Raw genomic sequence first — 24,974 nt, 5'->3', positions numbered from 1 at the left:
CGGCGGCGCACGTGGGGGGCGGCGCGGCGGGCGGGCGCATGGCGAGCTGCGCGGGGCTGGCGCTGTGCGGGCGGGCGCTGGTGGTGCGGGGCGGCAGCCGGTTCCTGGCCACGTCCACCGCGGGCAGGTGAGGGGGCGGGCCGGCCGCGGGGAGCCCGGGCTGCGGGCGCGCGGCGCGGCCTCCGGTCCCTCGCGCCGCCGGGGCGCCCCTCGCCGGCGCCGTCCGTCCCGTCCCGCGGTCTCGGCCGGGGCGGCGCGGGCCGGGGCGGGTCACGGGGCGGCGCGGGGCGGGGGCGGGTCACGGGGCAGCGCGGGTCGGGGGGCCGGTCACGGGGCGGCGCGGGCCGGGGCGGGTCACGGGGCGGCGCGGGCCGGGGCGGGTCACGGGGCGGCGCGGGCCGGGGCGGGTCACGGGGCGGGCGGCGGGCCTTGCCGGCGGGCGCGGGGGGAAGGCGGCCTGAGTGCGGGCGCCGGCCGCCCCTCCCGCCCTCGGGCCGTGGACTCGCCGCCCTCGCCCGCCCGCCGGCCGCGCCTTCTCCTCGGGCCCCGGCGCTTCCCCTCCCGGTGCGGCCGCTCCCGGCTCAGGCTCGTCTCCCGCCCGGCCCGGGGCTCCGTCGGTGCGGATCCCGGAGCCCGGTCCCGGGCAGCGTCCGCCTCCGCCTCCGCCCGGACGCGGCCCCTGGGCTCGAAGCCGGAGGCCCAGCTCTCTTAGTTTTCCCCGAAAACTCACTCTCCGACGTGCGGTGTGTTCCGGGGATGTGCAGAGGCGCGCGGTGCCTCGTGCCCCCGGGACACGCGGTTTCACACTCGACAGGACGCTTGATACTTAACAAGTGCACTAAATCCCTCGGTTTTTTTCTTTTTTTTTAAAGATTTGTTTTTATTAGAGCGCGCGCGTGAGCTCGCCAGCGCTTAGGGTGTCCTGCGCTGGCAGGTGCTTGCCAGCCACGGGCTTTCTTGGGTACGTGAGACATTTTTAAGCGGTGGCTGCGTTAAATTTGGATGCAAGAATCTTCGCGAAAAACACGAACCGTCCTGCATTGATTTTCTAGGGTGTGAAAGAATAATCTGTTACTTCCTGTTGAGGTTTGTCCCCATTTGTTTTGCGAAACCGATTTTTGGGTACGGATCGGTGCCAGTTGTGTATGGCCCACCTGAAAAGATGAAGCAGGTAAAGCTCCGTAGCGTTTCTCTGCAGCACTGTACCCGGACAATTTCTTGCCGTGGATAAGACCCTTACTTTATCGGGTATGAGAATGTTGGTGCTCCAGAGGGAAAAAACCTCACAATTTTACTCATAAAGTTCTCTGTGTAAAATCTTTCTGTTTTCTCTTAGTGACGATGACGTCCCCTTCACGTACGATTGCAGTCCTGCGGAGAAGAAGTCACAGGAGAATAAAGGGTGAGATGATGGAGCAGACGTGTAAGGCCTGATCGTGCTCGGACTAAGTGGGACGGGGTAGCCCGAGAGGTAAATTGTCGCACTGAGTAAGTTGCCTTGGCACCGAATTCTTCGTTTCTGTGTACACTGCCCTGTGGATGAACCAAGTAGGACCACAGGATGAAAATGCGGAGCTAAGTTTAAATTTGGTCGGAAGAATAGTAGTTTTTTTCTCAAGACCTCCAGTTTCTGTCTGTAATAAACTCCTGTGGACGTTTCGAAATAGTGCAGTGGAACTTGCTGTGTTGAAGTTAGCTGTAGTTAATTGGAAGATAAGGCAAGCACAGTGCGATAATTTTGTATGGTGCCTTTTTCGTAGAATGGCCTTAAAAGGCTCAGTTTTTTTTAACGTGAAATAATTCTTGACTCTGGTCTTTGATTTGTTCTTGGCCGTGAGGGCGTGGGTCGTGTGATCTCTGACGGTCTTTCTGGCTCAGCTCTTTGGATTCCGGTGTGTGTGTGCTGAGAGAGTCTTCTGTTTAACCAGATTTATTCCTTAAAAATTACGGCTGTTCTGAGCCTCCCCTCGTCTGCTTAATACGCGTTTGTGTTCTGGCTCCCTGGGCCTCATGCCATTCTCTGGCTCTGCTCGTGTCATAAACGCACAGGGCCAGCCTGAAAGAGTGCAGCCCTGTTCACTCAGGGAAGCCCTAATGGTCCTTCTCCTCTTTTCCTCAGGGAGGACGGGCAGCCCATGGAGAAGGGGAGTGACACGATCCTGGCGGCCGCCTTCTCCAAGTCTGGCGGCTATTTTGCTTTAACTGATGACAGTAAGCGTCTGATTCTTTTCCGTACAAAACCATGGCAATGTCTGAGTGTCAGGTATGAAATGCTCACGTGAATCATTACCATGTTGAACGCACAGCTTACACTTGCATGTCCACAGCAGTAGTGACCGTGACGTAGCGAACGAGCGGCTCACATGCAGTCTCGGCCGTGTGCCAGGCCCTGTTGTCGTTGCCTTACGTGTGCTGACCGCCTGAGTCCTTGAAACAGCCCTCTGCAGGGGCGGGGGCGTTCTCACCCACACGCCTGGCGGGCGTCGGGACGCTGATCCCAGTCCGTCAGCTCAGAGAGCAGACCGGGCCCTGCCCCTGGTCCCTCTAGGTCCAGTCAGTGTCCCTGGCCACCGTGGCATCCTGCTTTCCAGGGTGCTCCAGCCTTGCGCTGGCAGAGATGAAGAAAGTCGGCAGCCTTAGAGCAGGTGGGGGGTGCTGGGGCAGGTTTGGGGCAGGCGTGCACTTCTCTTGCTCCGACAGTGTCCCGATAGTAAGTTCTTTATTTCCTCTCGTGGGTGAGGGCTGGCGTTATGGGACAGAAATACCCACGTGGAGCAGAGTCAGCGGGCATCCTTGGCCTCCCGCAGAGCTTAGCTGTCCCTGGAGAGGAAGAGAGAAACACGCGCAGGTCGTAGTGTTTGAACTGCCTAACTGCCGAGGTTAAAGGAGTCCGCTTTGTAGCTGGCTCACAGCTGCACTGCGGAGAGCTTCCTCACTTACTCTCTAGGAGGAGAGTAAAAGCGCAGGTGCAGGTGGCGGTGTGTGTGGTGTGTGCACGCCGCTTAGGGGTAGCGTTTCATCCTGCATTTGGGGCCAGTGGCCGCCCACACAGCCCGCCAACTCGCCCCTGCCTCCTGTCGTGGGGCTTGCACCTTGACTAAAGGGCAGGTGGCCCGGGGCTCCTGGCGGGGCTCTGGCCCTTCCCCGAGGGCTCCTGGCACGGTGCAGGGTTTGCAGGGGAGGAAGCCTTCTCTTGGCCGGCAGCGGGTCCCTGTGCCTGTCAGGCTGTTGGGGAACGCAGGGCAGGGTCTGTGGTGGGTAAGGCCCAGGATGGGTGTCCAGGCACAGAGCCCTGTGTGTATCCGTCCAGTTCCCTCCGCGCTGTGGCCCATGGGTGTTTGAGGGGAAGATGCTGTGTTTTTGTTTTGTCTTTGGAAGGTGGTGTGTCGGCGACTTCGCTTGGAGATCTAGGAACGCTCAGGGAGGGCAAGCAGCGGTCGGCGCCTGGTTTCTTCTCCCATAATTGGTTTTTACGTTGACATCAGCAGACCAGCTCTGTATCGGAGACCTCTGTGCTGGGTGTGCAGGGCCTCTTGTGTTGCCTGTGGGGGTCTGGTGCGTGCAGACACTGCTTGCGGGACCCCAGCAGCTCCCATCCTGTCTGCGTCAGCCGCTGGACGGAGGGGTCGGGCCAGATTCGCGGGTCATGGGGCTGCATTTCTCAGGTCGCCTTGTCCTGTGGGTGTATGTTGACTTCAGTGTAAGGTCCGCACTGCCTGGTCTGGTGTCTGTTAACGCTTGGTCAGGGGCACACACAGACGGATCCTTGCTCAGATAAACAGCTGCTCTCCACGCAGCTGATGCTCTGTTCAGCGGTGCAGGTGTCCCGGCCCCCGAGATCCACATGGGACCGGAAATTGCTCACAGCTCGCTGTCTGGCGGCTTTAATATCAATCACGCGGGGTTTTAAGGAAAAGCCCAGATGGAAATGGTGGGTAGCAGCGTTTGGTTTAACGTTTCTGTTTACAATGACAAAGGTCCAGAACTGAGGCCAGGTCTTCTGAGTTAAAGATAGGATACTTGGGCTGGCGTGATATTTTCCGCTGTGATGTGTGTGTGTTAGTGAAAAATGTCACGTAGCAAATCACAGCATTTCAGAAAATTGCCTGTACTGAAATGCTCCAGCGTGCAGAAGGGCAGAGCCCTGGGAAGTGAGGTGGTTCTCCCGAAGCTGCTTGGCTGCTGGAGGTGTGTGGGGTCGGGGAGCTGGGTGTCCTCAGTGCCCGGCGGGGCCTGGCAGGCCACACACTCAGTCCGTGGAACAAGTGTGGCTCTCTGGAGGGGGGCTTGAGTGGGCGCTAAGTGTGGGGGATTTCAGGGCTCAGTTAGCTACCTGACCAGTGGCGATCCGCTTGGAGGTGGCAGGGGGGAGAGGGTCAGGCTGGCCCCGAGGGGCGTGAGGATGGGAACGCTGGGCTGTGAACCCTGTGACTCTGGAGGGAAGGGGGAGTGCAGAGATCCTGACGAATGGTGAGGCCCATGTCTTCTGATGGCGCAAAGTGGCCAGCCCCTCTGCTGTCTGGTCTCATGTACCCGGCCACACCTGCGACCCGACTCCTCAGGTCCTCACCCCCACCTGCTCCGTGCAGTGTCCTGGAATCCCCCGGAGGACTGACTTGGCCTGAGAAGATGAACGCCCCCACCCCCCTTTCCGGCTGAGGACAAAGGGCTAAGATACTGGAGGGAGCTGGGGCGGGTTGCTGGGGCGAGTGCGTGCCGCATCCTGCTGTGGGCCTGGCCCAGGCCGTCCTTCTGCACTGGTGGCTGTGTGGCCACGTGAGTGCCTCTGAGTGCACCGTGGCGTTCAGCGACGCGTGCGCGGGGAGGTGGGGAGTCTTGCCGGAGCCCGTGCTCGCTCTTGTGTTGTTTCTCTGCGTTCTGTTGTTCCTCGTCCTTCGGTCCGCTGTCCCCCGCTCAGGGAGATGCGGGAGCAGGTTCCGCTGCGGGGGGGGGGGGGGGCGCCCGGGACACGGCTGCGAGCCCTCTGCCCTGGGTTTCCCGTCCTCCGTCGCTCTGCTCCCGAGAACATGGGCAGTCTTCGGTCCTCGTGAGAACATGGGTGGTCTTCAGTCCTCGTGCTGGACACGTGGGTTCTTCTAGCTTTGGTTTCTATTTCAAGGGACGTGTGGGGCTCCAGCAGTGGGGAGCCGGGGGGCCCCATGTGCATGGACACTGGGCTCTGTTGGAAGGTGAGTCCCCTTCCACACCCTCTGGGGACAGAGGAGGGCAGAGACCCTGCTTTCTGAAGCAGAGCTGCAGACGTAGGCGGTGTAGACAGGTTGGTGTTGGTGTGTGAAGCGGAGTCACGCGTGGCATCTGCTGTCGGGTAAGAAGTTCAGGCTTATTGCCCTGTGGAGACGCCAGGGGAGAAGAGGTGGACTGTGTGAGCGCCTGAAGCCGTGCGGCCCCTGCGCCGCCAGTAGTGAGACCCAGAGAGCGGAGCGGTGGCCGTGTGTGTGGCAGGGGCCGTGACTTTGTTTCTTAGGCTGGTGCAGTATGGAAGCAACTGGCACATGTGACTGATCTGGTGACTCTGGCCCAAGTGTTTGAATTTAGGAGTGTGTTAACCGGACATGGCCCCCCGCCAGCGGTGCGTTCCTTTCGGGGTTGCTTGCCCTCCTCCGGAGTCGTCCCCGCAGAGAGGGACCGCGAATGCCACGCCTGCCGCCAGGTGCGTGTGCACGAGCAGCACGTGGGATTCCTGCCCGGCTGCCCTCCCCTTCCCCTGGGCTGGGGCATGGACTGGGTGGTCCTGGCCAGGAAGCTGTAAGGGTAGGAGGCCCCGCGTGGTGCGCGCTTCTGGGTGTGATCAGAGCACGTTGGTGTTTGTGAAGCTGACGGTCTTCCCTGGAACGCACAGCAGTGGTGCTGGGGTCAAAGGGCAAATAAAGGGGAATTCTCCGCACATTTTATTATGACAGTCTTCAAACAGTGCAAATGTGGGATGAGATGATTTTTTGCTGGACACCTGAGGCGTTCCCCACCTGGATTCTGCTATCACAAAAGCAAAGATGTTCCAAAGTTAAATTGGCCCAAATCATTGGCTTTGTTGCTGTTCTCTTAATTAATTTACGTTTTTGGCATCACCTGTGGTGACTGGAAGGGGCGACGTGGCGTGGAGCTGACCCGCCAGCAGCAGGATCAGCCTGCAGGTCTGTTGGTCGACACTCGTGCCGACCTGTGCAGGCCAACGGCGGGCATCTGTTGCCTTCCAGGACCGTGGTGAGGAGATGCACGGCCTTGACCTTCACGGCCTCGGAGGAGAAGCTTTTGGTGGCCGACAAGTCTGGGGACGTGTATTCCTTTTCGGTGTCCGACCCACAGGGATGTGGCAAACTTGAGCTTGGGCACCTGTCGATGTTGCTGGATGTGGTACGTGGGATGGGCCTAGTTAAACCTGCTGCAGCCCGCTGGGGGCAGGGGCAGGGCGTCCGATTTGGGGGTGAGGCCGGGTCTGTGAGCCCAGCTGTCGGGGTTCTGGCTCTGGAGCAGGGACAGCTCCGCAGATCTGTGGGCAGGGCTTTGTGGGAGCGATGTTCGGGAAGCTGAGGCTGTCTGGGCCACTTGGGAGGTGGCTGGGTACTTCTGCATGTAAGGGACAGCCGGGTTGGGTGACCAGGGAGAGGTGTGTGGGAAGGGCAGTCACCGTCTCAAGGCCTAAGCTTGTCCCCAAGCTTTATGGGCCTCACCCGAGTGTCCTTCCAACCCTGAGCCAGGAGCGGTTTCCCGGAGAGGCCCAGCGAGGCCGTGGGCAGCCGGTGGGAGGGGGAGCTGGGGTGGGACCCCATGAGAAGCAGGGACAGTGACAGAGGGGTTCTTGAAGGAAAGCCCCCAGGACTCGGTGACTGGCTGGCCATGGGGACACTTGAAGGAGGGAGGAGAGGGGGGGTGCGTCAGGCGCAGGGAGGGGCCGCACTGAGTTGGGCATCTGGACGCTGCCGTGGCTCGGTGTAGAGCTGGGGCAGGTTCCGGGGGTCGGGGTGGGCGGGCCAGCTGCGGCTTCCCTCACCGGCAGGTGTGTCCTTTCTGACCTCGTGTGCAGGCCGTGAGTCCCGACGACCGCTACGTCCTCACCGCCGACCGGGACGAGAAGATCCGGGTCAGTTGGGCCGCGGCGCCGCACAGCATCGAGTCCTTCTGCCTCGGGCACGCAGAGTGAGTCCCCTTCCTGTCCCCCAGGATGAAGCTCGGGCTCGGAGCGCGGGTGGGCCGCTCGGCTTGGGCACCGGTGGTGGAGCTGGGACCACCTGCTCTTTGGCCAGGGCCTCGCAGGAGACGGACAGCCTGGCATGCGCAGCACTGCCCGGCGAGGCCCCGTTGGGCGCGGGGTTCCACCCAGGGGCCGTCAGGACCCCTGCTCCCTTCCCTTCCCGTGTGTTTCGGGGAGAGGTTTCCTTGTCGGCACCGAGGTCTCAGAGCCCAGGATGTGGTCGCCACACACGGTGGTAGTGGCGCTGCCCACCGGAGCCAACATAGCCCGCGGTGTGAGAGGCCTTCACTCCCGAGCCCGCTGCCTCCCGCCCTAAGCACTCACCGGTGGTCACGCGTTGGCCTCCAGCCAAGGGCTTGTTTCCAGAATGCTCCTTCCTTGGTGTAGACATCTGTCCGCGCCCGCGGTGGTAGGCAGCCAGGAGAGGGGTGCGTGCTCGGGGGAAACATACTTCGATGATTTGAGTGGTGCGGGACTTACCATCGCCTCTGAGTCTGATCCGTCCTTTGTGACCTGGCAAGCGGGCGCTGTTCCAGTAATTGGATTTTGACATCTTGCGAGGGAGGCATTTCTGAGGAGCACTGCTCTTCTCGGGCACGAGGCTAATTACAGCGGGTGGATGGGGGGGGCCTTGTTTTGTTTGCTGAAGTGTTTAACGTTTAATTACGGGAGGCAGGGGAACTCGTTGGAGAGACTTAATTTAATTCTGAGATTGCTTCTGATTCTTTGGATTTGAATGGAATGTAAGGTGACCTCTGCGAAGGTCGCTGGTGGCCTGGTTTGTGGCTCCTGACGGCGGATGTGGGTGTTGATTCAGCTGTCCAGTAACCCAGCACCCAGACTTAGGCCCTGTGAGCCTCAGGGGCCGTCCACGAGGTGACTCACGGGCTCTGGAACGGCCGCCCCTGCGTCAGGGGAGTCCTTGGGCCAGCCGGTCGCGGGCCTTGCCTGGAGCCGTGCGCTAGTGGTCCCGTTACCCCGGGGAGAAGCAGGGAAGGCTGGCACCCGTGCAGGGCTAGAGGCTGGCTCACAATCGGCAGACTCGGGGGGCTTCTGGGGTCCGCTGGGTGCGGGGCTGCTCCGTGGTGAAGGACAGGAGGTCTGAGTCTGTACGCGGGCCACTGTCGCCGCTCGTCCTCCGTCCCTGCTCCGTCCTGCTTGTCCCTGCTCCGTCCTGAGGTTCCCTGCTGTCACGGACCTTCAGGGAAGGTTTCGGGTGTGAGCAGGGCCGCTGGAGTGAGCAACACAGATGCTCCGGGATCTTTCCACCAGCGTGGCAGGGGCCCGCTTCTGCTTTGGGGCTGTCGCGGCTGTTGGGGCCTGGAGAATGACACGGCGTGGTCCTCGTGCTCGCTCAGTGCTGTCTAGCTTCATGTGGGAGCCACGGCCGTTTTTGTTGGGGGTCGGGTTTAGGAGGGGGGCGGCTTCTCTGAGGTGACCGGTGGGCCGAGCAGTACCACAGCAGCGGCCTGGAGCTGGGTTCCCTTTTCGCCTCTCTCTCCACTGTAGGTTCGTGAGCCGCATCCTCGTGGTGCCCGACCACCCCGAGCTGCTGCTGTCCTCCTCCGGGGTAAGTGTTTCATTCGGCTGTGTGCACCTGCGGGCGTCTTTCAGCAGGGGAGCCCTGCGGAGCACCGGCCTGCCCACCACGAGCTCTTCTGTTTCCCGGTCGGTGCTTTCCCTCGGTGGCTGGCCACTAGATGGGGCTTGTTTTCCGAGTTTTGGAGTGGACTGCGGCTGGCTCCTTCTCAGGGCCTCCCGTTGAGGGGCGTGTGTGTGTGTGTGTGTGTGTGTGTGTCACAGACACACACTGCAGTGGGGTGTGAGGAATGTGTTCTCGGAGCTGTCCCATCCGTACCAGCATCATGAGCTCTGTTCTGGCAGTTGCTGGGAAGACCCTTCTGCGTCCCGGGGACCTGGCTTCCGTGCCGCTCTTCAGCCTGGCCCTTGGGCAGGGCCCCTGGCCTTGGTGGGGGCTCTGATTGGTAGTGAAAACTTATGTGTCCTGGCAGTTGACCCTGAAGTGTCGATGGTTCAGTGATCAGAGACTCGGGCCTAAAGACTAATCTTTAAAAGGATTGTTAAGCAGTAGCTTTGGCCGAAGCGAAGGTTTTGAGTTACTGATGGTGTCTCTCCTGGCCTGTTCCTCCTCTTGTTTTTCCTGCCCTTTCCCATTTTATGGGACTCCGGTGTCTGGCAGCGGGGGCAGGGAGGTGCACAGAATGCTCCCAGACCTCCTGAGAGTTGGGGTTTCTGGGTGGGCACCCTGGCCTCCCTGGCCCGCTGCAGGCGGCCGGCCACTGCGTGTCTGTGCTCTGCTCCCTCCCCACGCCTGTGTTCCTGCAGTGTCTGCCGTCCCGTGTGCCGTCTGGCGACAGCAGACCGGAGAGTGCGTGTGGCTGGAGCCCCCAGAGGCGGCAGGTTTTGTGGATTTTGCTGTACCTAATCCTTGAAGTCCTTTTTACGATTAAAAAAATATTTAAGCGCCCAGAAAAGTAGAACAGACACCTTCGATCTTGGCACCACTTTGGCCAGCTCGGGTGTTCTGCTCGTGATCCTGTTTGAAGACGCAGCAGGGCTGGCGCTCAGGCAGCGGCGGGGCGGGGGGCGCACTGCCCGCCGTGGGCCCGCACCCGCAGAGCGCACTGTTCGTTTCCGGTGGAAGCACCTGTACCTGGCAAGTGGAATTCTGCCATTCGGCCGGCAGCGGAAGATGGCCTGGCGCCCCTGCAAGGTGTGCCATGGGCCCCGCAGCCTTGTAACGGCCCTGCGAATCCAGAGAGCGGTGGAGAAACGAGCACGTGTTTCCCGCAGCTCTCCCGCCGGCTCCGTGGTGGGGACGCTGTCTTGCCCATCGTCCCTTTCTTTCCTGGTGGGCTGCACCTCCTCTGTTCCTGTTGATCCTCTCTGTGTCTGTCTGTCCTGCTGTGTCTGGAGCAGTGCCTCTGAAGGGGGAGGGACGGGGCGTCGTGCGGCTGCTGTCCTGGGTCCTGGAAGTGCCCTTAAGCCCCAACCCTCGAACCCAAGGTGAGAGCTCCTCCCTGGGGTTTGGTGGCCTCTCTGGTCGCTGTCTGTGCTCGGCCTCCTCCGCTCTTGGGCTTGAGCAGTCTGCGGCCGTTCCGAGTGGGTTCTTGCTGCAGGATCTGTTTCTCCTTCTCTGGATGTTTTCAGGGCCCTCTTGCCCCGGGCTCTGAGTTGGGGATGACGGGGGCGGGGCTCTGCACACCGGCTCCCTCAGTCAGCGGCCCTGCGGTTCAAGGTCCTGGTTCCCAGGAGTGTCGTCACTGAGCACTTCTCCCCCAGTCTGTGTTGTGGGATGTTGGGCTACGTTGGTTGTCTGGTTTGTTTTCTTTCCTTTTCTCTCGTGCTCTGCTTCTGGGACTTCTCCTCAGTTCTGTTTCGCCGTGTCCTATGGGGATTCCATTGTGCTGTTCGCGGTAACCGTCAGGAGCCTTTTCTTGTCCTCAGAGTGTCCTCTTACAGTGCCCTGGTCGTCGGTCCCGACTGCAGGACCTTTGCTCTCCCTGAGCTCACATGTGTGTTTCTTTCCCCCTGTGTGCTGTCCGCCTTTCGTGGTGGAGGTTTCCTGCGGATGTCTGGGGGTCGCGTCTGTCCACGTTTGATGGGGACAGGGCACTGGCTGGCATGGTGGAGACTGCATCCGGGGGCCTACGGTGTTGGAGTCAGGCGCCCATGGGCCATCTAGGTCAGCCCTTTTCTGGTGGTTACTTGGCCCAGTCTTCGCCTTTCTGGGCATCAGGCCTGTCCCTGTGCTCCGGGACGTGACTGGGGAGGACCAGTGGTGTCCCTCGGCATGGATCTGGCATTCCTGAGATGGTGGTCTCTCGCTCCCTGGTAGTGAGCCTGTAGCTCTGTCAGCCGCAGGGGTGGGGGGTCCGGGCGCTCTGACTGCTCCCCCACTGGGTGGCCGTGCTGCCAAGGGCCTGCTGGGCCCATGTGCTGTGTCGCGGCCTCCAGCTGCCAGGGCCTGCCTTCTTCTGCTCCCAGCGGCCTCAGGATTCCCTGTGTCATCACTCTTCTGTCCTCGAGTCTTCGTGCTTTGGGAACACGCTTTCCCGTCCCTGCAGAGGGGTGTCGGGGCAGGCGTGCTTGTCTGCCGCTTCCCTTCCCGGTGGGTACTCGTGCTCCCGCCCGACCCCATGTCCCTAGCTCGGATGCTCCGGGGGACTCGCTGTTCTTCCTTTTCTTCCGGGTTTGGGAACTCTGCGTGCGCGGTGCCATCTCCTTGGTTTGCTCAGAATCTGGGCTTCAGGGGCGCCTGGGTGGCTCAGTTGGTTAAGCCACTGCCTTCGGCTCAGGTCATGATCCCAGCGTCCTGGGATCGAGTCCCACATCGGGCTCCTTGCTCGGCAGGGAGCCTGCTTCTCCCTCTGCCTCTGCCTGCCACTCTGTCTGCCTGTGCTCGCTCGCTCTCCCTCTCTCTCTCTCTGATGAATAAATAAAATCTTTAAAAAAAAAAAAAAAAAAAAAAAAAAAAAGAATCTGGGCTTCAGGTGCGTGTGGGCTTGTGCGCACCCGTGGTCCGCAATGGGCTCTGGTGCACGGGGCCCCGGGGTACTGGCCAAGTGGCTGAGCCGCTCGGCTCTGCCTCCTTCCCGGTGTGTCCTGATTGGCCCCGTGGCCTGTCCTGGTGAGATCTGTGACGAGCCATTGTTAATATGCGCGCTCTCCAGCGTTCGTGCCCTCCAGCGTTCGTGCCCTCCAGCGTTCGTGCCTGTTTTTGGAGCGGTGAGGCTTTCCGTACACATGCCTGTTTCCTCGTCTTCCCCAGTGGACAGGCTCACGGGTTTCCACCCGCTCCTGAACGGGGATGTGGGACAGCTGTCCTGCTCAGCAGCCCTGCCCACGTGTCTCCTGTGCGAATGCCTGACCCTTGAAGCGTCCGTGTGTGTGTGTGCGCGCACGTGTGTATCCTCCTGGCGTGAGTACAGCGGCTGCAGTTTTTGACGTTCTGCGTGTGACCAGCAGCTTGTCTCGTGTCTCTTGGCCCTGCTGTCGCGGGTGGGCATGGGCGTTCTGGTGAGGATTGGTGCGGCCGCACAGTCATCTCACGCAGCAGACCGTGTGACCTGGGAGCCATGGGGCGGTGACCCGGCCCCTGTTGGGAGCCCCCGTCCTTGGAGGCAGTCCTGCCCCTCCGTGCGCAGGCTGACCTGTCCGTGTTGTGTGCAGGACTGCACCCTGAGGCTCTGGGAGTACCAAAGTGGCCGAGAGCTGCACTGCTGTCACCTGACCAGCCTGCGGGAACCGGCGGAGCCGTGGGGTGACAAGGTAACGTCCTGCTTCTGGCTCGGGGTGATCGTGGCTTGTAGGGCGCCTCTCCAGTCCCTGGGGTCCTGGGAACAAGCCCACGTTGGTGTTGGAGACGTTTCCTTGCTGTCAACACAGACACCTTCAGATTGGGAGAGATCGTGGACTTCAGATTCCGAAGGCGCGCATCCCGTAAGCGGCAAGTAGCTCTGCTCTGCCCTTACTGCGTGTGCATGCGCCCGGACAGAAGCGTCTCCGCCGGTGCTGCTCGGAAACGGGACAGACTGTGGTGCCTGAGCAGAGCCTGTCAGGGAGCTGGGCACCCTTCCTGCGCCCGTCCCTCCTTGTCTGCCGTGGACTAACCTCATGACCACCCCCTCATCCCTGGGACCCCACTGGCCAGTGTATCCCTGGGTCAGGTCTCCTGGGGCTTTGTGAGAGATCTTTGGGGGAGAACGGGCTGCCTTTTGAGGTGCTTTGCATTCTGTCGTCATGGACACCCTGCTCTCTGGTGCCCTGCACGGCGGAGGTCCAGGCTGGTCACTGGGGGGGGGGGTGACCCCACCCCTTTTCCTAGAGGCCCCTCTGGGCCTGCGGGGAGGGAGCATGCCGCATCCGTGGCTCTCTAGGCCCGCAGAGCCGGCCGTCTTGGTTTCTTGATGACCAGGGTCCTGCTGTCATCAGGGACTTTGGCCTTTTCTCTGGAGCCCCCATGTGGCCCCTGCCCGTCCGCAGGAGGCTTGGCCGGAGTTGAGGGGCTTGTCTGCCTTGTTCGGGTTGGCTGCTTTCTTTCTGCTCCCTGAGACTGCTCTGCAGCCGCCGCCCTCACTTGGCCTCAGAAGTGGGCAGGCCAGGCCTGACCGCAGGCCAGAGCCTCGAGGACCCTGGCCCTGTGGCCACCCAGCCAAGTGGTGCCTGGGTCCCCAGGTCAGCGGACCCTGCTGCTCTGGCTGCCCACTCATGGTGCCTCCTGCTTGGGCGTCTGTGGCCCTGGTGCTCCCCCCACTCCCCGCCCATGGCGCAAGGACGCCTGATTTGTTCTGGTAACTTTATCACTTTCCCGTCTCACTTAAGCTCTTGGTGGGCTCGGATGGTGAGGTTGACTTTAGTCTCTTTGAGAGGCGAGTGGGGGGGAGCGTGCGGCAGAGAGGACCACGAACCTGCAGGTTTCTGACCTCGGGCCCGGGACACGTGGCCTGCATGAGCTGTGGATGGCCCCGTCTCTTGGCTTCTCACTTCCTTCCTGGGAGCCCCTGGGCTATGGCCCTGCCCCTCCGACTGGGCTTGGTGAACACCAGGCCTCTACTCCCACTTCTCCAGGGTGCGTGGACCTCGTACACACGACTGTGTCCTGTTAGTGGTCCCCTGGGTTCAGTGTCCTCTCCTTTCCTCCCCGTCCTTGACCAGCTGGCTTCGGAGACGTCGAGGGAAGGCCGGAGCTACAGAAAGAGAGGCCTCTGCCATCCGCCGTGGCACATTGCAGTTGTGGAACGGGGTGGCTGCTGAGCCTTTCTTCTGATTTCCAGAAAGTTCCTGGACTGTTCCATTGTTTTCCTTCCTTGACTGTAGTGGCACCTGTCAAGCTCTTGCTGTGTCTGATCTCAGTGTGAACAGAACAGTCCCGAATCGGGTCCCTGACACGTGACCATGTGCTCACGTTGCTCCTTTCCTTGCAGAGGTCCGCGGCGTCCAGGATCGCGTACTGGGGCCAGGAGAGCTGCGTGGCGCTGCTGTGTGACTGGTGGGTGCACTCGCGCGGACGGCCTTGCTCTGGGGCCCGCACGCCTGCCGTAGGAGGGAGCACGCGAGTCGCTCCTGTGGCCCTGTGGGCCGTCTCCTTCATGGGGAGGCTTCACACACTTTTGTTCATAAAGCTTGTCTCCGCGGTGAGTTCTACTCCGGGAGGATGGCCACTGCCAGACGGACGTGGGTTCCTTTCCTTAGGGTGGAGTGGTGCGCTGTGTCTTGCTGTTTGAATTCACTGGCCTTGGGGCTCCTGGGTGGCTCAGTGGGTTAAGCCTCTGCCTTTGACTCAGGTCATGATCTCAGGGTCCTGGGATCGAGCCCCGCATCGGGCTCTCTGCTCTGTGGGGAGCCTGCTTCCTCCCCTCTTTTTCTGCCTGCCTCTCTGCCTACTTGTGATTTCTGTCAAGTGAATAAATAAAACCTTTTAAAAAAATAAATAAATAAATTCACTGGCTTCCATCTGGGCTTGGTGCATGATAAAGTCCCACCTTCGTCAGCTCCACCCGAGGGCTGCTCACAGTGGGACCCGCGCTAGGGCTCCCGGTGCCGCGGAGGAGGATTTTGGGAGCATGTGCCCCTCCCAGCCCCCCATGGTGGGTTCTAGAGCATTGCTCCTGCCCTGGGTAGGCACCCTGTGTTTCTACTCAGCTCGTTTGTCCTCACAGCAAGCCTGCAGTGGGCTTTGTTTTAAACAAGGCCTCAGGGGCGCCTGGGTGGCTCAGTGGGTTAAGCCTCCGCCTTCGGCTCAGGCCATGATCCCAGGGTCCTAGGATCGAATCCCGTATCGGACTCTCTGCTCAGCAGGGAGCCTGCTTCCTCCTCTCTCTCTATCTCTCTCTGCCTACTTGTGATCTCTGTCTGTCAAATAAATAAATAAATAGAATAAATGAAACAGGGCTGCAGGTTAGAGCCAGGTGGGGCCTGGGCCCAGCGCCCCGTGCCGTGGGCTGCTGCAGGAGGAGTGGCCCCCTTCCCCATGACCTGTTCCTTTGTTCTGCACTGGTTCCCCGTCACAGCAGGACCAGCTCACCCTGAGCTCCCTGACTTAGACTTCTGTTACCCCTCACTTCCTGGGGCTCATGGGCTGGGAAGTGGCTCGGCTGAGTGTTTCTGGCCGAGTCTCTCATGAGCTTTGAGTCAGGATGCTGGCGGTGGGTGGCGGCTGGGTCTTGTGATCTGGGCACCGTGCTGAGCTGCTGCCCGTTGTCCCGTCGTACGCACACGGGCCCCGTCCTAGTTGTGATCATTTTTCTCTCTCTCTTTGCGGAAAGCATTCCCGTGGTCTACATCTTCCAGCTCGACGCCCACAGACAGCAGCTGGCTTACAGACAGCAGCTGGCTTTCCAGCACAGAGTGTGGGACGTTGCTTTTGAGGAGGGCCAGGGACTGTGGGTCCTGCAAGACTGCCGGGAGGCCCCCCTTGTGCTCTGCAGGCCCGTGGACGGCCAGTGGCAGGTGAGACGCGTTGGGCCCCTGCTGCCCGTGTAGCTGAGGTGGGGGTGCGCCAGCTCTGCCCGCCTCCAGCTTGATCATGTCTTGGTTTTGGGGGTGCATCCTTGTGGTGGTGGCTGGAGGACTCGTGACGGGGATTCGGGGAGCAGGGGTGCCTGGCCAGCTCATCTGGTGTCATGGTGCCTGTGGTGTTTCTTTGTGGGGTAGTCTTCTCGTGGGCATAGTTTTTTCTTGTGCTTGTCCCGGTCACGTGTCTTTTTAGCGGAGAAGAGAGCAATTGGTCGGACTTGGCTGGAGGCCCTTGATGTGGGGCAGGCTTAGGGTGGCCTTGTATCTGGGGCATGGAATCAGGACCAGAGAAGGGCATGTGGGCCGTGGGCCGAGTGAGCCTCTCCTCCCCGGGACACATGTGAGCTTTACCCCTTCTCTGAGCCGGCTCCCCCGTCTGTAACGCCGGGCCGTCTGCTGCCTGTGCGGGGTCTCCTAGGCCACTGGGCGGGGTCTGGTAACGCCCGCCAGAGCGCTGTGCAGACGGGCCCTCCCTTACCAGAGCGTGCTTGGCTACGGCCTTGGAGATGCCCCTGAACCCTTTGGGTATTTTAATCTATAGAGTAGTGGCGAACAGAATGCCACTAGCCGGCGTGTGTCACCTGCCAGGCTCCTCAGACAAGGTCACAAGTGACGAGCGTGGGTGTGGGATGCTGGCAGCCCACGTATCGTGGGTCTGTGTCGTGACGCCGTGTGGTGACTGCTGTGTCTGTTGTGCCGGCACGTCTGGCCGGCTTTGCCTGGTGCTCCCGAGGGCCCAGCCGCGTGCACCACGGCCAGCAGGTTTGTGCCTCTGCGCGCTGCACTGGGGTGGCAGTCCTGCGTCTTTCCAGTAAATGTCTTCCGTTTGTCTTCTCAGGCTGTTCCCGAAAACACCGCCTTAAAGAAGGTCTCTGCCCATCTTCAGGGGAACTGGGCCATGTTGGAAGGTGAGCGCGTGGGCATGGCCTCCTTTCTGGGCTGATGTCCAGAATTGGCCGTGGATGGGGCCAGCTTACAGAATATCGTACACAGCAGGAACCACCTCCGTGGCTGCTGGTCCAGGATGTGTGGCATGCGCCCGTGTCCTTGTCCAGAAGGCCGGCGGCTGGTAGGGGCCCCGAGGAGCTGGCCCGTGCCCGGGCAGTCCGCGTCAGGATGATTGAGCTGCATGGGGGCTGGGGTCAGGGTTCGAGGGCCACCCACCTCTCTGCCTTCAGGGAGAGGGCCCTGGGAGGGGCCGGTACTTGGTGGGCCTTTGGACGGAGTGGCAGGGCAGCTCACGGGCCCTGACTGTTGGCTCTGAGCGGCCATAGTATGTGGTTCCTAGCCACAAAGTCAGGTGTGGGGACCATCAGTGGACTGGCCCATGGGTGTCTAGGGCCCAGGGCAGGTCCTAGTAGGAACGCCAGGCCGAGGGAAGAGGAGAGATTGTGGGGAAAATCTCCCTTGGGGGACCATAGTCTGTGGGGAGAGTGGCCGGGCGATCGGAGCCATGTGTCCTGGTCAGCAGAAGCCCGTGGTGAGCCCCGCATGCTGCCCTCCCGTAGTCCTGTCTGAGAGTATCAGAACGGTGAGACCTCTCTCCGTTTCTTTTATTTTCTTAAGAGATTGTATTTATTGGAGCGTGTGGGTGAGTAGGCGCATAGAGCATGAGCAGGGAGGCAGGGGGAGAGGGAGAAGCAGGCTCCCCTCTGAGCAGGGAGCCTGGCTCGGGGCTCAAGCCCAGGACCCCAGGACCATGGCCCGGGCTGAGGGCAGAGGCCCAGCCAGCTGAGCCACCAGGTGCCTTGATTTCCCTCCGTTTGTTTTCATAGAGGAAGGGGAACCTGTAGTAACAAGCCTCCAGAGACCCAGCGATGTGTTTTTTTTATTTTTAAGAGTTTATATATTTATTTGACAGAGACACAGCAAGAGAGGGACCACTAGCAGAGGGAGTGGGAGAGGGAGAAGCAGGCTCCCCCCCCTCTGAGCAGGGAGCCCAGCGCGGGCTCGGTCCCAGAATCCTGGGATCACGACCTGATCTGAAGGCAGGTGCTCAGTTACTGAGCCCCCGATGTCCCCGTGATGCTTTTCTTGGGCAGAAGCCTAGAGCGACTGTCAGAAGGATGACTGGCCGCCCAGCGTTGGGAGCCAGATGCTTTCATTTGAGTAAAGGACTTACTGCCTAGAAGACGTCTTTCACATTAGTCCCCAGGGAGAAGGCAGAGTTCCCCGAACTCGAGCGATGCAGACGTAAAGTCTGTTTCTATTGACCAGTAGCAGTGATCTAAACGTCTTGTGGAAGGTGTTCCTGTGGGATTTGTTGGTGTTGGGTCCCAGGGTAGCTTCCATCCCTGCTTTTAGGGTGAAAGTCCCAGGGCAGTGACAGGGCTGCGTCCTCCCCAGCCCGGTGCGCGTTTGCTTCGGCAACACTGTCGAGTGGACCTGTGTTAGGACTGCGTGGGGGACACGAGCGAGCCTGCTTACCGCGGGCACGTGCCGCCCCCCTGCTGGGGTCTGGGGCCAGTGCGTCCTGCTGTGGCTCACCGGGCGGGTCGGCCTGGGGTGGGATTCCCTCCCCTGAGCTTCTGCAGGTAGAGCCACCCTTCTGCTCACTGTGCAGGGGTGGGGGACGGTGCGAGGGGAGGGAGCCTGGGGTCGGCAGGGCGGCTGGGCCTGAAAGTCACAGGAAGGGTCGGGAGGCGCAGTGAGCGGGGAGGTCACTGTGCAGGGCACAAGCGTGGACATTGCTGATGGTCCCTGTGGAGTTTATGGCCAGGGTGAGGTCCACCCCGTGGGGCTGGTCTGTGGTCTTTATGCCCCCAAAGCGCGATACTTAGGTCAGTCTGCACCTGCTATGTTGCTGTGCGGGGAGTAACCCACACTCGGCGGGTGAAACACCCCTTCCTGTCTCGCGGCGTGTGCGGGGCCTGAGGCTTGGTGGTCCCGGTGCCCGCCCATGAGGACCACGTCCCCGGGGGTGGATCTGATGCCGGGCACCTGAGTGGAGGTTGGCGGCATCCTGGTCCCTCACTGGCTGCTGGCAGGAGGCTGCCCTCAGTCCCCGGCACAGGGGTCCCCGTGGGGCGGCTGACAGCATGGTGGCAGCCCTCGTGCCTCGTCTCCCAGCAGTGACCCAGCTTTTGAGTCCAGCTGGTACGGCCTCCAGGAGACGGGCCCCATGGGGGTGCCTTGGAGCAGGGGCTGCCAGCCCAGGCCGAGCACCGGGTCAGTCCCACTGAGGCGGGGCCTCGCCAGCACAGGTCTCCCCGGTCCCACCCGCCGTCTGTTCTCGTACCTCCCCCACAGGCGTGTCTGGCATGGACGCGGGCTTCAGTGGTCTCTACAAGGCCACCTTTGACAACGTGACCGCCTACCTGAGGAAGAAGGAGGAGAGGCTGCAGAAGCGGCGGCAGAACCCGCCCCCGGGGCCCAACGGGCAGGCCAAGAAGATGAAGCCGGAGGAGGCGTCCCTGAGGTGCTCGTCCTAGCTGCCCCGGCTCGGCGCGCCCCCGCCCTGCCGGCGGCTCCTCTAGGAAGCAAAGGGGCGGCGTCGTTCCCGACCCACACTAGGTGACAGTCCGCTCTGCACCAGCTCGGCACACGTGGGCCGTCCCGAACTGGAGGGTGTCCTGGGCTCTAGAATGTTCTGCCGCTGTGCCGAGGCTCCCCTGCCTGGAGTCTCGGGCCCCCCTGGCTGAAGGGAAGCTGTGCCGCGGTGTGTCTCTCCCTTCTGGAGAGACTACGAGCAGCGCCGGTGCCCTGCAGCGCTGTTGCTTCCTGTCGGCCGCTTACCCGCAGCGCGGCCGTGGCGATGTGGCCTTCTTCCCGGGACGACAGATGCGTTTGCCTCCAGGGGGTCCACGCATCAGACGTGTTTGCAGTAGCGCGATGGACATTCTGCCCCCGTGTCTTCCTCTCAACGGTGCCCCCGCTGCCCGGCACAGGGGCCGCTGGCCTCGCGGGGGTGGAGGACCCCGGCCCTCCGTCGGCACCTGTGTTGTGTGCCCGCGTGGTGCCCGCTCAGGGAGCACAGCTGCTGCCGTGTTGCGGGCTCCCTGGGAACACAGGGCACGGACTCGGCTGCTGTGTGAGGACCCAGGAGCCCTGGCAGGAACCGTTCTCCAGGGAAACGGTCGAGGCTGTCACACATGTGTGTGATTTCCCCGTGAGCTCTGCGCACGCGACACACAGACCGAGGGTATCCGCTGATTCTAATCACCGATCAATAAAAATGAGCTTTTTGCGGCTTCTGGAAACGTGTAGCAGCCACATGTGGAACTGATTTCCAAATACACTGAGCAAAACCACTTTTGATGTGTGTACAGTTTGTGACTGAAATGCTGGCCCCCCTGACACGAAGCGTTTTCGGGTGGTCGGGCTCTGTGGACGCGGCTGCTGCTTTGTGTACTGAGCTTTTAGCCACTTCCCAGGGCTTGCTCTCAGCTACGGGAGACTCGTGTGTGTCCAAGAGGGGGCTTTTGGGATACTAGAAACGGGTGGTTCTGTGTGTCAGGAGCTGGAATGCTTCAGCTTTTCCCCAAGTGCCTTGCTTTGCTCTGTCCGCTGATGCCGGGACAGTGCTGCGTGGGAACTGCTCGGGGTCCCTTCCCACAGGGGCAGGAGTATTTTGTTCAAGGGGCAGAGGGCTCATGCCTGGGACAGGACTGGGGGGCCTGGGGCCGGAGGTCCCTGGAGGAACCTCGTTAGCACTGCACTGGGGTGCAGGCACTGTTCTCACAGACAATCTGCTTTGGGATTTTGGGTTTTAGAAGAAATTTGCTGCTGCCTGTTTTTGTAGGACCCGTGAGCTCAGAATGGCTTACATGTTTATGTGGTTGAAAACAAGAAAAATAGTATTTCACGGTGTGTGAAAATCATATGCCATTCGGATTCCAGCTTCCTTAAATAACATTTTACTGGGACACAGCCGGCCTGCTCGTTCGGTGCGGTCTCCGTCTGTGTCGGCTCCAGCAGCAGAGCGGCCCAGTTGCACGGGTGCCAAATGGCTGGCAGAGTCCGAGGTATTTATGATCTCGCTCTCACGGACGACTTTGTCGATGCTTCTTTAAAATCCCTTTTAAATCTGTGTAGTTTTAAAGCGAACTGGTTCATTTTTTAAGAAATGGAACAAATCCTAGTCCTCTGTGTTCGTGTTGGCATTGTTTCTCACTAAACATTCATTTTGCTCCCCACGGGCAGGTGCCTTGGAAACGGGGTCAGGTTGGGAGGGCTCCCCGGGTCGCGGGGCCAGAGCTGGAGGGTGTGTGACGCAGGTCACTGGCACCTGATGGGGAGACTCCGATATGCCTGCCTATCTGAGGCCTGCTGGGCAGCTGGTCAGGATAAGGATGGAGTTGGGGGACCACGACCATCATGGTCTTTCCCGTGGTTGCTTTCAGTTGCTTTGATTCTTGTCACGGTCACATGTGCACGTGACCGAGACCAAACTCTCCTGGCCAGCGATTGGGGCGGAGACCTACTCTGCGCCCTTCCCCCCAACCCCATTCCTCCTCCCAGCTGCTGCTTTCAGCTCATTTCTCATGTTCAACTTGCCGCAGCCCATGTCCTCTGCGAGTCCAGCGCTGCCGACAGCAGTGATCGCGCCAGCCGATAGGTTGCGCTCTGTTGGCGCACACGGGTGTGTCCCCTGTCCCAGCATACGTGGACTTGGGCTCTGGTGGCAGGTGGGGGCAGAAGGAGGGAGCACGGGCCGCTTCTGCTGCAGCAGCGTCCCCGGGGCTGCACCCGTTTGGGGCAGGAGTGGTCTCCTGGTCCCGAAACCCTGCCGACACTTCTGGAATGAGGCTCTCCGAAAGGTGAGGGAGCCGTGTTCCCGGGAACCCTGCTGGTAGCTAACTAGTCCGTACCCAGCGGCCCCCGGCTGCTGCAGAGGTTTCTCGGTCGGTCAGTCTGAGCTCCCACCGTGATGGCCACATGCACTGTTGGGGGTGTCTGGTTCCGCCTGCGGGCCTGCTGGGGGCGGGGAACGAGGCCCAGGCTTCCCCACACACCTCTTCAGCTGTGCTTGCTTCCCATTTTCCGTTCGTTCTTCGTTTTTGTGTGTTTTACATTTTGGGGAGATTCCTTGGGTATGTTCCAGTTCATTTAGTTTAAAAGATTTTATTTTTAAGCGATCTCTGTGCTCAGCGTGAGGCTTGAACTTGAAACTCTGAGATCGAGAGTCACACGCTCCACGGACTGAGCCAGCCAGGTGCCCCTGGCTCGTTTACGGATTTATTTTTTTTATTTTTTTTATTTTTTTAAGATTTTATTTATTTATCAGAGAGAGAGAGGGGGAGAGAGCGAACACAGGCAGACAGAATGGCAGGCAGAGGCAGAGGGAGAAGCAGGCTCCCCGCTGAGCAAGGAGCCCGATGTGGGACTCGATCCCAGGACGCTGGGATCATGACCTGAGCCGAAGGCAGCTGCTTAACCAACTGAGCCACCCAGGCGTCCCTCGTTTACGGATTTAAAAAGTCTGGTCATCATGGGGCTTTTGGGTGGCTCCCTCCGTTGTAAGCCTCCGACTCTTGATTTTGGCTCCTGTCGTGATCTCGGTGCCATGAGATCGAGCCCCGTGTCGGGCTCTGTGCTCAGCGGTGAGTCTTGTGTAGGATTCTCTCTCCCCCCCGTCCCTGGCCCCTGGAACCGCAGGCGCATGCACGCTTGTTCTCTTCCTCTAAAATAAATGAATAAAATCTTTTAAAGAAAATTGAGTTGTCCTGTTTCTTAATTCTCAGCACTTTCTGGTCCGTGTGCCTTCTGATTTGGCTCCAGCTGGAGGTTCCCATAGAACGTGCCCCAGATGGTGCCCAGCTGAATGCATGCGTGTGCCCGGCCCACCAGATGCAGCTGAGGGCCACCCCCCCGACCCAGGCCGGGCCAGCAGACAGCTTGCCTTGTCTTGCTTCAGGCGTCCTGGCCCGGCCCTTCTGGTGACCGTGCCCTGCCCCGTGGCGTCGGGTTATAGATGGTTCGCTCGCTCCCTGCTCCGTGGGGTTTTGAATAGTGTCCAGTGTCCCGATTCTGGCTGCCATGAATGTCCTGGTCCTTGTCGCTGGGAACCTATGTGAATGCTTGGGGTGGGTGTGTATGCAGGACCCGCTGGCTTGTAGTTCGGCAGGTGTTTGGCCTCGATGGTCCCTGCCTGGCCTGGTTGCTTACCGCGGGAGCCCCCCCCCTCCCCCCCCCCCCACGGACTGTAAAATTCCGTGTATTCTCAGCCCTCAGCGTTTGGGTTGTCACGGTGTTCGGTTTTGCAGAGGCACCAGCTCGGGCATTCCGGCCCGGGGTGTGGGAGCTGGTGAAGCCGCTGCCTCGTGTCCAGACTTGAACTTGATCTTGGTCTCAGCGTTTCTCCAAGAAACACTGGGCTCCCGTGCTCCGGGGCTGCCCGCCACAGGCAATGACACTGGAGCCGCCTGTGAAGAGGCCGACAGGGCCAAGGATCCGAGGCCTGTCGCCAGCAATGGGCTTGCCCGGTGGCCTGAGTGGCCGTCCCGGAGGCGCTGCACCCTGATGCTGCCATATTTCCAGTGACGCCGTCGCCCGAGCCCTCCACGTGCTGACTCGTACTTCCCTAACTTCCCTCGTGATTTCTTGAGTCTGTGGGTCATTTGAAAGTGTCCTTTAATTGTCAGACGTTGGATTTTTCCGGATCTTTTGTTGTTGCGGATTTCTTGGTGTAATTCCGCTGTGGTCTCGGTGTACTTGGATTTCGTTCCCTTTACAGCCATTGAGCCCCGGGTGCCGTACGGGCCGCTGGTTCTCGCTGCGTGACGCCGGCGCTCTGGTGGCGTGGCTGTACCCGGCTGCGGATGGCCTTGGCTGTCCTCCGCTGGAAGAGCCCTGGCCTCACTTCTGGGTTCTGTCGCGTACTGAAATCCGTCATTCAGTGTAGGTTTGTCGGGTTTTCTGTGTCCAACTGGGCTTTGCCTCATATGTTTAAAAATTCTGACTTCGTGCTTCGTCACCAAGGACTGTGGTGTCGTCTTACTGGGTGACCCCGTCCCGTTTATGAGACGTCGCTTTCTGTCCCTGGGGTGTCTCGTTCTCAGGTGCAGAGACCGATGCTCACACGGACGCTGCCCGTTTCTTCAGCGAGTCTTGGCGGTGCCTCTTCCCCCCTCAGATGTGCGGGTTTATATTTCAGGTGGGTTTGTGCTTCCCGCCGGGGGTCCGGAGTTTTTGCACGTGGTGGCCGGAGGCCCAGTGAAGACGCCGGGCACCGGGTCTCACGCGTGTCTCTGGCCATGACCCTTCAGGCTTCCCACCTTTCTCTTGGCACGAAGCACATCCTGTGTCCCCGGAAAAGGACCCTCGTCAGTGGTGCTGCGTGTCCCCGGACTTCATCTCGTGCACCAAACCCTGTGCTGACGGCGCTCTGTGTCCTTTCTCGGTGCTCAGTCCCAGCCCCGAGTGTGACGACCGGCGGGACCCTGGGGTCCTCCCGGGGAATCCCCAGACCGGGAGGTGTCTCAGGGGCCCCAGGAGTGTCGTCGCACACTCGCTCCAAGTGTAAAGTCTGCAGTACGTTCTACATGTTTTTGCTCTGTCCCCGTCCCCGTCTCCTACAGCAGGTGGTCGGTCTCCCGGGCAGCTGTTTAACTGACGTGATAGAAATTAAGTGAGAGCTGAAATTCCCTTCGTCAGCCGCACCAGCTGTTCCTGTGCTCGGCAGCCCGGGGCGGCGGGGCCCACCACGCTGCGCGGCCCGGGCAGGGCGTTGGTCCCGCTGCAGGACGTGCCGCTGGACGGCAGTGTCGCGTCGGGCCCCACTGCGGTTTCCAGTGCCCTTCGTTGCTTTGTGCAGGTCCGTGTCACGCAGCTCGCTGGCTAAGGAGTCCTAAAAATACCCAAAACCCACCTCTATCTCACCTCCACTTTATTTTTATTTTCTTTACTTGAGAGAGCACGCGAGAGCACGAGCAGGGGGAGACGCAGAGGGGGAAGCAGACTCCCTGCGGAGCAGAAGGCGCGATGCAGCACTCGATCCCAGGACCCTGAGCTCATGACCTGAGCCGGAGGCAGCTGCCCGGCCAACAGAGCCACCCAGGTGTCCCCTCACCTCACCTCAGCTCTAGAATCTTTTTATTTTGAGAGAATTGTGCTTTAACATGCCACTGTTAGATGAAAAAATCCAGGAGGGCCCATCTTCTGTCCCCGTTTCTCACAGTCGAGGCCCAGCCGGGTGGCGGCTGTGACATGGCCTCACATCCCTGCTTGGGTTTCCTGGGTCCTGCACGTGCCCCTCTGTGCACAGCGTCCGCGCTCTACGGTGTTC

At 60.6% G+C, this 24,974-nt stretch overlaps 1 protein-coding gene across 4 annotated transcripts; it reads left to right on the top strand.

Annotated features, from left to right (window-relative positions):
- WDR4 (WD repeat domain 4) lies at positions 1–19,998 on the top strand. Of its 4 annotated transcripts, none has more exons than XM_059164820.1 (11): positions 1–127; positions 1,337–1,402; positions 2,120–2,263; positions 6,216–6,372; positions 7,043–7,155; positions 8,720–8,780; positions 12,404–12,502; positions 14,158–14,222; positions 15,499–15,682; positions 16,587–16,656; positions 18,998–19,998. In XM_059164820.1, exons 1-11 carry the CDS (start codon positions 39–41, stop codon positions 19,177–19,179), a joined length of 1,230 nt encoding a protein of 409 aa, XP_059020803.1. In that variant the 5' UTR covers positions 1–38; the 3' UTR covers positions 19,180–19,998. The 4 variants fall into 4 exon arrangements, with proteins under 4 accessions (XP_059020803.1, XP_059020804.1, XP_059020806.1 ...); XM_059164823.1 differs by lacking the exon at positions 1–127 and adding an exon at positions 679–1,248 and having other exon boundaries at positions 2,120–2,211; XM_059164822.1 differs by lacking the exon at positions 1–127 and adding an exon at positions 679–1,248.
- The last annotated feature ends 4,976 nt before the right edge of the window (positions 19,999–24,974 follow it).

The sequence above is a fragment of the Mustela lutreola genome, chromosome 2 (genome assembly GCF_030435805.1).
Source record: "Mustela lutreola isolate mMusLut2 chromosome 2, mMusLut2.pri, whole genome shotgun sequence".
Lineage (NCBI taxonomy): Eukaryota > Metazoa > Chordata > Mammalia > Carnivora > Mustelidae > Mustela > Mustela lutreola.
The sequence above is the reverse complement of the archived record's forward strand: the minus strand, read 5'-3'. Positions and strand labels throughout refer to the sequence as shown.

What these genes read in the sequence shown, in the direction of transcription:
- WDR4 (XM_059164820.1), top strand. Translation starts at nt 39, where the DNA reads ATGGCGAGCTGCGCGGGGCTGGCGCTGTGCGGGCGGGCGCTGGTGGTG. An exon ending in TTCTGCCTCGGGCACGCAGA is followed by an intron (nt 7,156 to 8,719) that starts GTGAGTCCCCTT and finishes TCTCCACTGTAG; the next exon opens with GTTCGTGAGCCGCATCCTCG. An exon ending in GAACTGGGCCATGTTGGAAG is followed by an intron (nt 16,657 to 18,997) that starts GTGAGCGCGTGG and finishes CCTCCCCCACAG; the next exon opens with GCGTGTCTGGCATGGACGCG.